This window comes from Camponotus vicinus, unplaced genomic scaffold (genome assembly GCF_025532165.1).
Source record: "Camponotus vicinus isolate PSW18456_S1 unplaced genomic scaffold, iyCamVici1.0 SCAF_4, whole genome shotgun sequence".
NCBI lineage: Eukaryota > Metazoa > Arthropoda > Insecta > Hymenoptera > Formicidae > Camponotus > Camponotus vicinus.
In genome coordinates, this window is record NW_028141976.1 from 23145628 (window position 1) to 23158920 (window position 13293).

Consider the following 13293-nt stretch of genomic DNA (forward strand, 5'->3'; position numbering starts at 1 on the left):
TTTATCCTTTGAAAAACGTTCCGGACATAAATGACTCCCCCATTTTTTAAAGGTATTAAAAATAACAATACCGTTGGGGTAATATCAATAAATACTAATTGAAATATACTGACAATGTTTGAAGCACGAATCACAATTTCGCAGTGTTTAATATATCGGTGATATTATATAGATTGATTATTGATGATATGCGATAAGTTTCGGAATAATGCAGTTAAGCGGAAATTCTCCTGCCAAGCCGCAAATTAATGTGGCGAGCCCCCGATGTTATCCGCCAATACTACGACGTACGAATTATCGAGGTAACAACTCAGTTAGCGCCAGTTAAGAGAGGGAGAAGAGCCCCTCGATAATTGAACGGTACGCACAGGTTGGTCGCGAATGGCTAACGGATTAATCGACGGGATCGGGCGAAATAGGGGATCATCTCTTTTTCGCGGTAGATGATACTCATCGATTTGGGAGATTGCAAAACCGGCCGGGCGGATCCACACGCGGATTAGAATCTTTCGTCCTCCTCGGTCTGAGTAGCGAGTGAAATTTGGAGATACCGACATCGGAGTTGCGGATTAAATTCCTCCTCGCGAAGGAATGTTGCGGCTCGTGATTAACCCTACGCTTGGTTTGTCTCGCGTATACGATTCAAGAGAATCCGGATCTGATTCGTGACCCACGTGGCACGTCACCATGTATTCTGGCACTCGAGTATGCAGATTGCCGTGTAATACTGATCCCGAGTAAACACCGGTGGAATTTGCACCCTTACCATATTCATGAGCTTTTAATTCAAGAGTTAGCATGTGGATATGGCAAGAATCAAACATGTCGGAGAAGCGTAAAGGTTTACTTTTTCCTCTCGATAAGTTAGAGGAATCATATGATTCTCTTTCCCGACATCTTATCCTTTTCCATATAATAATTTCAGCGTGATAATTTTATTACGCGCGTTATTAAATATATTATGCGCGTTATTGCATTCTTTTATATTTATCAAATAAGAAGAATAATCCCCTTAACTTCCTTTGTCACGGAATATTCGCTCTATACATCGTATCTTTCAGCCGACTCGCGTCGAAATCTCCGCAGTCAGGCTTTCGGCAGGGACATTATGAGATTAAAAAGTAAATTGTCGTCCGCGCGCCGTTCGAGGAATGCCGTTCCTTTCGCGAGAATTGAATCAGCAGTCGCGTCGATGCCGGGGGTGAATATAAGAGAAGCGCGAGGGTCGCCGAATGGAATTTTCAGACTGGCCGCTTTATAAAAGGGTACCGATGACGCTGAAGCGTCGGGACGGCTCACCGCCCTCCGTTAACTTCCGGCGGTAGCCACGTCCTGCGTTGCTGTCTGTTACTACTGCGAGGCGCTCATTCGCTCGTTGACACGAACTTTTCGGTCTCGCGGTGTGTGTCGTCGACGTTCCCGCTTGCCATCGACACCACACACGCGGTGTCCCCTCCCTCCCCATAATATGTCGTGTGATATTTAATTAAACTTCCCACCCCTACTCTCGTCGCTGAACCTCCCGCTGTACCACCCGCCCATTCTCTCTCATTCCGCTTTCATAGTTCGTAAAGTTTCAAGGGGTATTTCAATCCCCCCTCCCGCATTTCCCAGCGCCGCTCCACTTATTAACCGTGTTTTAATCAGACCTCTCGACAGATTTTTTCATCCTTTTCCAAAGTACACGCTTTGCCGTGTATTAAATTAAAATACAGTCGATTACCGTTAGAAGAATCTTTCCGCCGAATAGAATTGCAAGTTTTTAAAAGGCAATTTACATTAAATTGCTAGAAATATAAGTTTAAAAGTAAGTCACGACATTCTGTTTTTTTTTAATCAATATTTATTAAATTTTATGGAAATATAGTCGTACCACACAATTTTAATCATGTTTAATATCGCACGAGTGTTACTGTTACTGAAAGAACTTTCGGGCTCCTCGTTTGTTCGTGCAACCCCTCTTCAAAGTTACCCTCATTTCAATTACTGGTACCAGGTGACTTGTAGCTCGTTCCGCGTCCCCGAGCAGTTAACGCCCGTGCGGGTTCATCGTATGCAAATGTCAAGCCGTCCGTCGGTTTGTCCTTCGTCCGAGCGGGAGAAGGCGGGTCCAGTGTTCATCAAACGTTGGTCAGTGTTAGCGCAAATTTATACGCGTCCAGCGAAGTGCTGGGTTAAAGCCGAAGGCTTTCCAGCGTAATGCCGTCTGATTCAACTGTCCGATTGAGCACAATAAATGCATATTCATAATAGCTAAATACATTCGAGAATATCCGATTTCTGTAACGTTTATGATACTCAACTTCGCATGTGTAAGTGACCCGAAAGTTTGTTTGATCGCCATGAAGATGAATAGTCAACAAGACCCTTCTCTGTCGTAGTCTCCGATCTACTATCCTCGATTATTCCTTCTTGCTCTCTCTCTCTCTCTCTCTCTCTCTTTCTTTCTCTGTCTTCTTCTCTTCCTACCCTTCATTTCCCCTTCCGCCATGCTTCGAAATGCGCCGCACTCTATCCCTCACTTTCTCGCGTCGTAAACTAGATCATTTACAAACTGTCAACGACATGGTTCCGACTCATCCGACGGCAAGTACGTGTGCTCGTATCTCAAGGCGAGATCTTAATCCCCTCGCGCAATTTCGTAAGCTAAATTCGTGTATTACCATAGATGAAATGGAAAGTTTTTTTAACATATAGCTGCAACGACATACCTCGTAATGTCAAAATTAGTTGAATTGAACAAAGTTTTTGATTTTACTACACACATTTCATCTTAATCATTCAGGAAAACTTTATAAGTATGTTATTAAATTTCGTAAATATATTATCGAGTTTCGGATTGCTCGATTCATTACGTTCTATTTTCTTATACACATATTTCGCTTTCTCTCTAGCAATTGGCTTTTTGGAATTTTCATGCTGAATAAAACGCGAATAAAATGATTAACGAGATTTGAATAATATTTTTTCTTTGTTTTCATAAAAGAAAAAATGCATTATCTGTAAAAGCTCTCTTTATGTATCACAAAATGAGTGGATAGCATTGTAATATTGCAATTTGTAATATTATCAATTTAATATAAAACTTTTAAATAATTTTTAAATTTGTAGATTTATCGTTCGATACTTGCTGCAGACTCTCGTAAAGGGCAAAGATCGCTACTAAAGCTACGAAGCAAACCCTTCGTCGTGAGGGAGCCCTTGAATTCATTTCATGGGCAATTGCAATTAGCATTTATGTCGGGATTTGCATATCGTTGCGAGACAATTTCGCGCGCGCTTAGGCTAATCTCTGTGTCAGATGCTCTCCCGTCGCGCAAGAAGCGTTCATAGTTACTGAAGATCGCTTATCTCACCGGTATAAACTACCTAAATTTCTGGTGAAATTCGTGACTTCTGAGATAATGCTTAGCGTATTACGTAATGAGAAAGATATAATATACACATAAGCAGAATTTATAAAAATTACAATATTTAAAATCGATATATAACTAATATGTTACGAAAGATTATTACTTTTTGTAATTTTTAACTTTAAAATATTTGTAGCAATTAAATAAAATGTTTGTAAATATAAAATAAAGTTATAAATGTGAAATGGAAATACAAATCCTGATTGAAATTGCATTACATACGATGTTAAAATGAAAACTCGGATTTCTCGTTAACTCGGTGATTCACCGCGCGGTGAGCAACGGAACGTAAGATTGAATTCGAAAGCGAAAGTAAACTCGCGACACACGATTAATTCGAAGAGTCCATAAAGGGTGCAGGGATAGACACAGTCGGACGAACACTTGAAATCAGCGGCCAGGTTTTGGACACGTTCGAAAATCCTCTCGGTTTACCTATGTCGGGTTGCGTCCCTTTCCGCCGCAACGATCATGCCCACGTGTGACCACCAACGTAGATTTCAATTGCGCAATGTCTACCGATAGGGAAGTAGTGAATAATCCACGTCGTTCTCCTCCCTCTCCTGTGAGCGACAGCTTTGAGCTGCACCATCGTACACCCTCTTTTTTTGCTGTCGCAAAACCCTTTCCAATGATTTCAAGCATTGATTTTATTGCCAATAAAATCAATCAAAGTTAACAGAGTTGCATTTGCATAGTCGCCTTTAACAAGAAGCGAAATCACTATCGAGGATCAGCCGAAGCGTGGGATTTAGGATTTTGCGTATTCGTCGAGTAAGTGCGATTTCTATCACGCTGTTCTAGGACTATTGGATGATATTTCAAGATTGGATTTTCGATCAATTCAAAATTCTCTATGATATAGTGAACGGATTCATTGACTGTCCGGATTTATTATATCCCTATAAGGCTTCATATTCCAGCAAGGTCTCTGAGAAATTGCATGCTTCTTCACGAGGAAATGCATCATATTTCCTATAGAAAGTTTAAATCGTTGAATAGAATAATTTCACAAGAATAATAATAAATAGAATAATTTCGAGAGAATAATGATAAGTAGAATAAATAGAATAATTCCGCGAGAATAATAGTATAAATAGAATAATTATTTGTTAGCGAAAAATATTTGTCTAATCGTATTGATTTCCTTCATATGAGACTGATTCCAAACAAATGTTGCATTACTATCTTCCAACCAATATGATATATGTATGTTCTTAATTACATTGATTTAACCTTGTTACCTAAACTAAATATCTTGCATATTAATTCAAATATTTAATCTATAAACATTCTTTGTCTTAAATTTTCTTTTATTTGTTTTTTGAATTTTATTTATATTTTTATTTCCTGTAATTAATTCACTTTCTTTATATTTCTATCTTATATATATCTGTTGATGCATCTCTTTATATTTTTTTAATATACTAAAGAGATTCTCTTCCCCCTTTATTTTTCATTAAATAAATAAATAATAAAATAAATTTTGACTTGAACAGGATGAGATCGCGGAATTATTATCGCCCAATACACGAATCATCGAAAAATAAATGATATCCGAGCACGAGAATGTCTTTTCCCCATATTCAGCGCTGTCAGCTTTATCGATGAACAACCTCAGCCTTTTATACGAAACAGTAATCAAAGGAAATCGCATCAGAACAGTATTCTAAAAGATCTACGTACCCTCGTAATCAGCTGCTGTTTCAATCATCTTGACTATGCGTACATGTTCGACAACGTGCGTTTGTGTAGCAGATACTTTCTAAAGAACAGACGGATTCCTTTCAAAGTTGCCCGCCTGCCTCTTCCTTCGATTCATTTCCCTCTCTTTGTAGTGACAGCTAGTAATCGTTGCCATGACCCTGATAACTTTGGCTTGTTAGAAGCTTCTTTTTACTCCGAAAAGACGACGAAGCGTAATAAAAGGGACTCGAGGAAGATGTACTTCTACAAAGAGACGCCGGCAGAATTACTGTATCACGCTACAAATGATCTTTATTTTAACTCATATATTACATTAAAAAAAGCGAAATTACAAGTAAAACTTGTTCAATTCAAGTTATTTATACGAACAAGAAATTATTGCGATACTTATATGTTTGTGATACTTCCTTTTTGATTTGGAAATTTTCAAATGCGTTATGTCCATTTTCCTGCAACCAAGCCCTCGACAGGACTGACACATTTTGCACGAAAATACTTTGGCCAATCTCGCGATCGTAACTGTGAATCTTGGCGCGACCGAGCCAATAACCAAGATTGCCTTTCGTTTCATCGTTGCTCGGCTCGGTCCGTAATCTTCAACTGCTTCGTAAGACGCCCTGAAGGCGGCCAGCGGATATCGTCCAGCAAGGTTAGGCAATTGCACGACCATTTTTATACTCTTCCCTTATCCTTTTTTTTTCTCCTAGAAGACGATACAATCCCGCGATTCATATATCCCGCGGACCCATTATCGTCACCTTGGTCATGTTACGAGGACAATATCTAATAAAAAGCGAAGTGGCTCCGGGCTTATGTCGAGGTCCACTTTCTTTATATAAAGTTATCCCCAAAATTTCGTTCGTCCTCGAAATTTTGTCGGCCGTCAATTGCAGAGGAAACGAAAAATTGCATAAATAGCGTCGCGACTTTCGCAGTCTGAATAAAATAGCGTGTTCCGGATTATATAACCAAGCATCTGATCCTGGATACCGCTGGAACAGTTTTGGAAATTAGTGTCATCAAAACATAATTATAACATAAAAATACATATTTATAATTATACATTTAATATATTATATATATTATTATATATATTATATATATTATATATATTATATATATTATATATATATATATATATATATATATATATATATATATATTTATTTATGTATACATATAATTATATATTTTCTCAGATTATGTTATATAAAAGGAATTAAATAGCGCACGCATAGTACTTGCAACGTTCTACTACTTGCTAAGATTAATAATATATCATTATTTATAAAATCTTTTAGATATTAATTTAATATTATTTTGAAAAATTTACTGTTTAATAATGTAAAATTTTTATACATCATAAAGCCTTGACTTGATTGATGAATGATAATTATCGAATCAAACCAAGCTTGTGTATTATCCGTTCAATTATTTTCAAATAATTTGATTGATAGCCATGCGAGCCATGTGTTATAGGTTCATAAATGATTCCCGATAATAGGCTGTTAGAAATGAAGTTCCACGATCTTAGTAAAGTGTTTCTAATCGAAAGTTGATTGCAATATCATAACATCATTATCCGTTAATCTTAATCGATGCAGATAATTTTGACATCGCGCGCATATTTCTTTTGTGTGCTCGTCTACAATTTACACACGATTCCAGTATTAGTTCTGAGATTGTTTCGGACGTTCATCTCCGTTATCTGCAGATCCATGTAAACAGGATGCATGCGACAGCGTTTCGTGTTATCTGTAGTGATTGCTAGGCGAGGATTTCGCTCACCAGCAGTAATAGATTCATTAGGGTAGACATCACTGTACCACCCCAGCATGGCGTATCGTCGCCCCTAACTCCGTATGCACATACCCTCTTTCATTTTCTGTCATTCGATCACTCATTCGCATGTAGTATTCGTGACTGACTCGTCTACCCGTTTAATCGTACTGTTATGTAATTAGGTAATTAATCTCAGCATGTTTTATTGTGTTTACTTATTTGACATATAATTTAATTATTTTTCTTTATCTGAAATATGTAATAAAATAAAATAATATTTGCTAAGAAATACATGAATTTTAAGAGAATATTCTTTATATAATGTTATAATTCATACAGATATCTTATTCATCAATTGAAGATAAAATTATTGAATTCAGCTATCATCTATTTTGAATCTTTCTTATTCATAAATTTAAAATATTCATTCACGTCACATGCGAATGGACGTGCGCGTTTTTCAAATGTAACCCACTTTCAATTTAATCGAACTGATCGATTATCAATTTTCTAAACCTCGTTCTGCCTTTCGCGCAGTCGACAGATATCTGGCAAATCTGATTATTGATCGGTAATCAATATCGTTACGATTTGGCGACGTGCCAATGCATAGCATTCCTTTATATTTGTGTTACGTGCGTGTATTCGATGGGCAACCATAGTATTGATTGCAATGTTTTTCGCTTGCAAGTGAATAATCAAATTCGACGAGCGAGCAATGCTTATCTCACCACAGATTAATCTTGAACAAATGTAATTTTTTCCGTGTTTTCGCGCACACAAAAACACAAAGAAATCTCGATATTTTAAGATAGAGATACGGAGACACTTTTATGTTTGACTTATATTTTTCATTTTTAAATTGCTTCAAATATTGACACCGAGCAAGTAAAGATCGTTTCTTTGCTTTTTGCAATCTTTTAATATATTGCTCTCTCGGAGTTTTAATCTTACATCTTTTCCGAATTGTACGAAACAGATGCAAATGCATATTCATGATTTTATTCACTCCCACGCGAAGTCTTCTTCTTCTTTTTATTTTTTGTTTTCAAAGAATCGTGTTCCCCTCGACATACCTTTTCCGACATAGATTTATCGTGATATTACATGAAATGCGCGTGGATGATGCAATATTGCGTTTTCTCGTAGTATTTCTTTTTCAAATTCCACTAGGAATCTATCGTGTCCTTATTACTAAGTTTATAGATCGTGCCCTTTAATTTCCTGCGTGCATTGTTACATTTTCTTAAATGTTTAAAAGTTAAATAATAAAAAGTTTCATCGAACAATGTTGGAAAAGTAGCTGCAACTGTAAAGAAAGAAAGTAATAGATCTTCGCTCCCGTTTTATATTCCTGCGGCGAGGGTGGGTCATCAGTTGCCTCCTGCGATTCTGCTCCTTTGTGAAAGTTTGAATACGTAGACAACGTCTGGTTTCGCAAGGACCATTTCTTCCGCAGCCTCGGTATTCGGAGTTTCTTCGTCGTTTGTCATTCGCTGACAAGATGTGCCGCGAATTCAGAGAAGAAGGTGAAAAGAGAAATCACAATTCGTCCCCCTTTCACGTCGGCCGAGCCATGTGATAATTTCTCGGATTCATTGTCCAGGAATTAATTCCCCATTTCGCGCTTCGCGACTCCCTCAGCGCAGCTCCTTTGTATTTAACCGTAGAGAATGAAGTTTAAGCCCTCGCGCGATAGAGAAATGCGCCGGAAATTGAGGATATCCTGCCGCGTGATCGATTCTATACTGATTTTATCTACCAGTTTTATCGTAAAGGATTGCGCGCATTCTATCGAAATTGTGAATTCTTTTAGAGTTATTCATGTTTTTTAATTCAATGATTTAAGTTGTATAATCTTATATAACTTGACAATTGTTAAATTATTTGCGCGTACATAATTTTACATTAAAATATGTTGGTGAAGAAGAAACAAACTCCAATTTATTAAGATATAATTAATACATGTCGTATACTCATGTCTGGCAATTGCAAAATACCTACTGTACTATAGCAATGTAATATCTTTGATGTAGAAAATAATGTCGAATGGGCGAAATTGATAGCCGAGCCTTTGTTAAATAACTCTGAATATATTAATAAAGTTTAATGCGTTAGATGACAAGATAAATGCTCAAAGCGTAATATGTATCATTAAATAATTACGCTGTGTACGTGTGTTCGGCGTAATTACTCATATATTTCATATGGAGATCGATCGAAAACAAATTACCCCGCGACAAAAGACTGTCCATTGCATTCCGGACGATCGATATCCGCATCCTGATATGCGGGCCTTTGTGTCTGGCTGAACAGCGTTAGCTGGATGACGCGACGAACCAGAGCGATTTTCGGTAATCATTTTTTTCTCCCATTCGGCAAGTTTGTTCATATATTCGCGACGGTCCCTGTCAAAAGCAGCAACCAACATGGTTTACGGCGTGCCACGTTCCTCTTCCGAAGGGAGGGAACAAGGAAGGATTTCGATAGGACCCTCTCCGGTCGAGCATAATGCGCCCATTATCTTCAGTCCTTTCGTCTATTCTGCGTGTGTACACTGCTTATATAATGTACCGGGTGTCGGTGTAATTTCGCGCTTCCTCCACTTGTTCGATCTCTCCTTCTCCCCATCTTCTTTGCTCTCGCGAATGGCCATGACACGATCGTAAAGCCTAAAGAGGCATTAGACGATGCTTGAACGAGTCGACGAATACGAAGAGGATGAAAGGGGTGGTTGGTCGCGAGGGTGAAGAAGGATAGAACATGTCAAGCAAGAAGACCAGGAACCATTACGGTAATATCCCACGGACGGAGGAAGTGATTTTTAAGGAGACGAGGCTGCCATTTCAAGGCAATTTTGCTTTCCTCGTAAGCTTTTTCGTTCTTATTCTTCGACGACCCAGGTTCCTTCCCCTACAACAAAACGATTATGAAAATTTTGCACCGTTTTCGGGCTTCTCGTCTCTGCGAAAGTGAGCTTTGTATGGTCAGAACATCTTTTTACGCGTAAATCTTCTGGATTCTGTGCTTACGGCCTGTCACGTGATAAGATTTGATAGTTTAAAGCTAAAATATTTTTACATATAACATAAAAATTATTAGCATATCTTTCTTAATAAGAAGTCTCAATAATTATGCCAATGTTAGCATTCCACGATTTCTTGATCAATTTTTTTAGATCCGTCAGCATCCGGTTCATCTTGCGAGGACGACGAAGAGGGGCGGCTTAGTGTCAGAAAACGAAAGAATAGCGTCTACGCTTCCTCTTCGACTCGTGCCCAGTCGGCGGATAGGGATACTTTAACGTCGACCGACGGCCTGCTTGTTGATTGCGTCGCTCTAGTACACCTCACTGATCAATCCCCGACCGAATCCAGCCAACCAGTTCGTCATCCGTCGCCGTATTACTACGGTGATCTCTTCAAGGTACCGGAGCAACTGTCCAAGTCACAGCCGAACAAGTACCGGAAAAGTGTCAGTCTCGATGTACCGGGCGAACGTTCGCGTACACCCGGTATACCGAAGAGGAACTCGGTAGCGGGTGATGGCGGTTCTTATTCGTCGCAACCACGGCATTATCAGCAACAACAGCAGCCGCCGCCACCGCCGCCGCCTCCGCCGCACTATCGGAGCCAGGATCTGGTGAGCCCCACGTCGGGGAGCGAGCATGCTGTCCCAGCCAGAGGCGAGATCCTCTCGTCGTGTATCATTACCGAGTGGGATCACACCCTCATGCCACCTCATAGACTGCTGAGCCATGATTTGCCCGCCACCGTTTGCACGTGCGTCGCATCGCCCGAGGAGGAGGAGGATGAGCTAGAACGACGGCAGCCGCAAGTGACGCGGCATCAGGTGCGCAAACTACGACGTACACGGAGGATAGATCCGCAGCCGATACTCGTCGAGGACGAGGACGACGTGGACGGTGAGGACGAGGGAGAGGAGGAGGAGGAAGAGGACGTGGAGCTCGAGGACGAGGACGAGGAAGGAATGGCCAGGCAACGCCATCTCTACGAAACGGCCTTCGATTGCAAGGTCAATCGATCCGACGATGATCTCGACGATCTCGATCGCATAACCAATCATGCGGTACTACACTCTCAGGTACATGCGCCTTAAAACTTGAGCTATTATTAAAATATCTCGAATTATATTTTCAAGTTTTATATTAAATTATAAATGCCTTTGTAAAAGTTGTACTTAAAAATCCTTCTGTCATTCGTTCATTTTTCTTTCTTTAAGCATTATATTACACCAAACTCACTTTATTCAACATATATAAGTATGTCGTATTTATATATATTTATGGAAAATTAAATTTAAATAATGTAGGTACGGAGCGGCAGTGCTGCGCTGACTAGCAGAACAAGTTCATCGACAGACACGTCGAAACAGCAACATGTGCAACCACTTCCTTACACCGGTCAGTCGCAATCAAGCAAGGACCATCGACGTAAAGTTGTACTTCTCCGCCCAAAACCGATTCCGAGCCGCTTACAGCAGCAACAACAACAGCAGCAATCAGACAATATATCCACTCTGTCCCAGGATATCGAGTCCCTCCAAATCAATTCGAGCGATGAAAAAACGGGGTCGCCGAGATTACCCGCGCGCGATTATACACCATCGCCACCATCAACCGCGCCTTTACCTGCGAAATTTCACGGAAATCGAGATCACCTGCTGCTGAACATTCGTAGCGCGCCGAATCTCCCGTCGCAGCCTGATCATCCACGCTTGAAGGACATGAGGCTGCCGGTGAAGTCGTTGCGCGTCAAGGACTCGCCACAGAGCAGCGAGGGCAGCATTCTCGAGATCAAGAGTCGGCCGAAGACCTTCGTTCAGGAGAACATCGACTCTTCGCAGGGTCGTCGATTCGACAAGGAGCTTATTCTGGAGTTTAAAGATAGGCCTCGGGAAGAGCGACAACGACCGCGTAGTCTGATTCGCGAGAGCAGACCGATAATGGAATTCAAGGGTAGGCCTCACGAGGCAGAGGGCGATCTCGCGCGACCAGCACGACGAGACGCCGGTCTCTTGGAATTCAAGCTGCGCACATCGCGACGCCGAGTCGGCTACTCTAGTACTGAGAGTATGGCAACCAGCAGTAGCGGTGGCAGCATGGAGTCCATCAGGAGTAGTACTAGCGAAGGCAACCGGTCGACCAGTAGTTCCGATAGTCGGCACAGCACGAGATCTTTGAGTTCCCACAGCTCGGATAGCGGAGGCAGTAACTGTTACCATCACCAACATCAACCGTCGTTGTCGGGTTTTCTGACCCATCACGCCACCAAGTTACATATTCTTTCGCCGATCTCCGACAAGTCGTCGCAAGAACCGGCCTCGGAGACTTCCGATAACAATCGCAACAATAATTCGCAGAAGGCCTCACCTGAGGAGAACATCATCACGGAGAACAACGTCACCGCGGGTAACAACACAAACGCGGCTAATACGAACGCGGTCACCTCGCCCATGGACACATCCTTCAAGAAGCGGCGAACACCGCAGAATAAAAATCTTATTAATCTGGCACTACAGTCGTCGTCGTCGGGCGACGCGGAAATCCAAGGATCAGATAGCGGTATTTCTATTGAATCCCGCGCGGGTATCAAATGCAAGCCTTTCGGCTTTCACTTGTTGAAGCCGCAGCTAGACAATATCAATCTTGTCGACAACGAGCCAGAACTATCGGATTTGCCCTTCGACATGCCAAAGCTTCGTAGGAGACGACTGCTAATGCAACAGGACGCTACTACATCCGGAAGCGCAACCAGTGTGGACTTGAGGGATCTGCCTTTCGACATGCCGAAACTCAGAAAGCGCCTCAGATGTACTCAGAGTATCGAATCCAGCGCATCTCAAGCGTCGTCAAGCCTTTCAGTGCGCGACGTAGAACCACCTCCTTTATTTGGTGAGTTTTCATTGGTGTATCGCATTTTACATCGTATTCTTATTAATGACAATTTTAGCAAATCTTAGCAAATGTTATAAATATGAGTATAAATGGCGATTATATTTTTCGGTATTTTGAGTCACACATATACAAGGTGTATCTGAAATGATGCACTAAACTTTAGGAGCGTATTCTAGAGGTCAAAATAAGACTTTTCTTCCTATGAACATGGGTCCGCAAATGAACCCCCCTCCGAGCTAGAGGCCCTTAAAGTTTGAGGAAAAAATTGAAAATTGGCTGTATTATGGATTGCCTTATTATTTGACCTTGGTTTTGACGTATCACCCTCTCTTGAGAAATAAATAAATTTGCGTTGCGGGTGTTTGGTCAATTTCACACATTTTCGAATTTTAGCTCGGAGGGGGGTTCATTTGTGGACCCATGTTCATAAGAAAAAAGTCTTATTTTGACTTCTAGAATACGCTCCTAAAGTTT

General features: G+C 40.7%; 1 protein-coding gene across 2 annotated transcripts in view; it reads left to right on the plus strand.

Annotated features, from left to right (window-relative positions):
- Hwt (SH2 domain-containing adapter heavyweight) overlaps positions 1-13293 on the plus strand; it is a 121595-nt gene that overhangs the window by 96330 nt on the left and 11972 nt on the right. For both annotated transcript variants that reach the window (XM_083095908.1, XM_083095909.1), the window contains 2 exons: positions 10081-11006; positions 11235-12816. In XM_083095908.1, the coding sequence (XP_082952034.1) occupies positions 10081-11006; positions 11235-12816 (2508 nt within the window). The remainder of the gene's footprint in view (positions 1-10080; positions 11007-11234; positions 12817-13293) is intronic.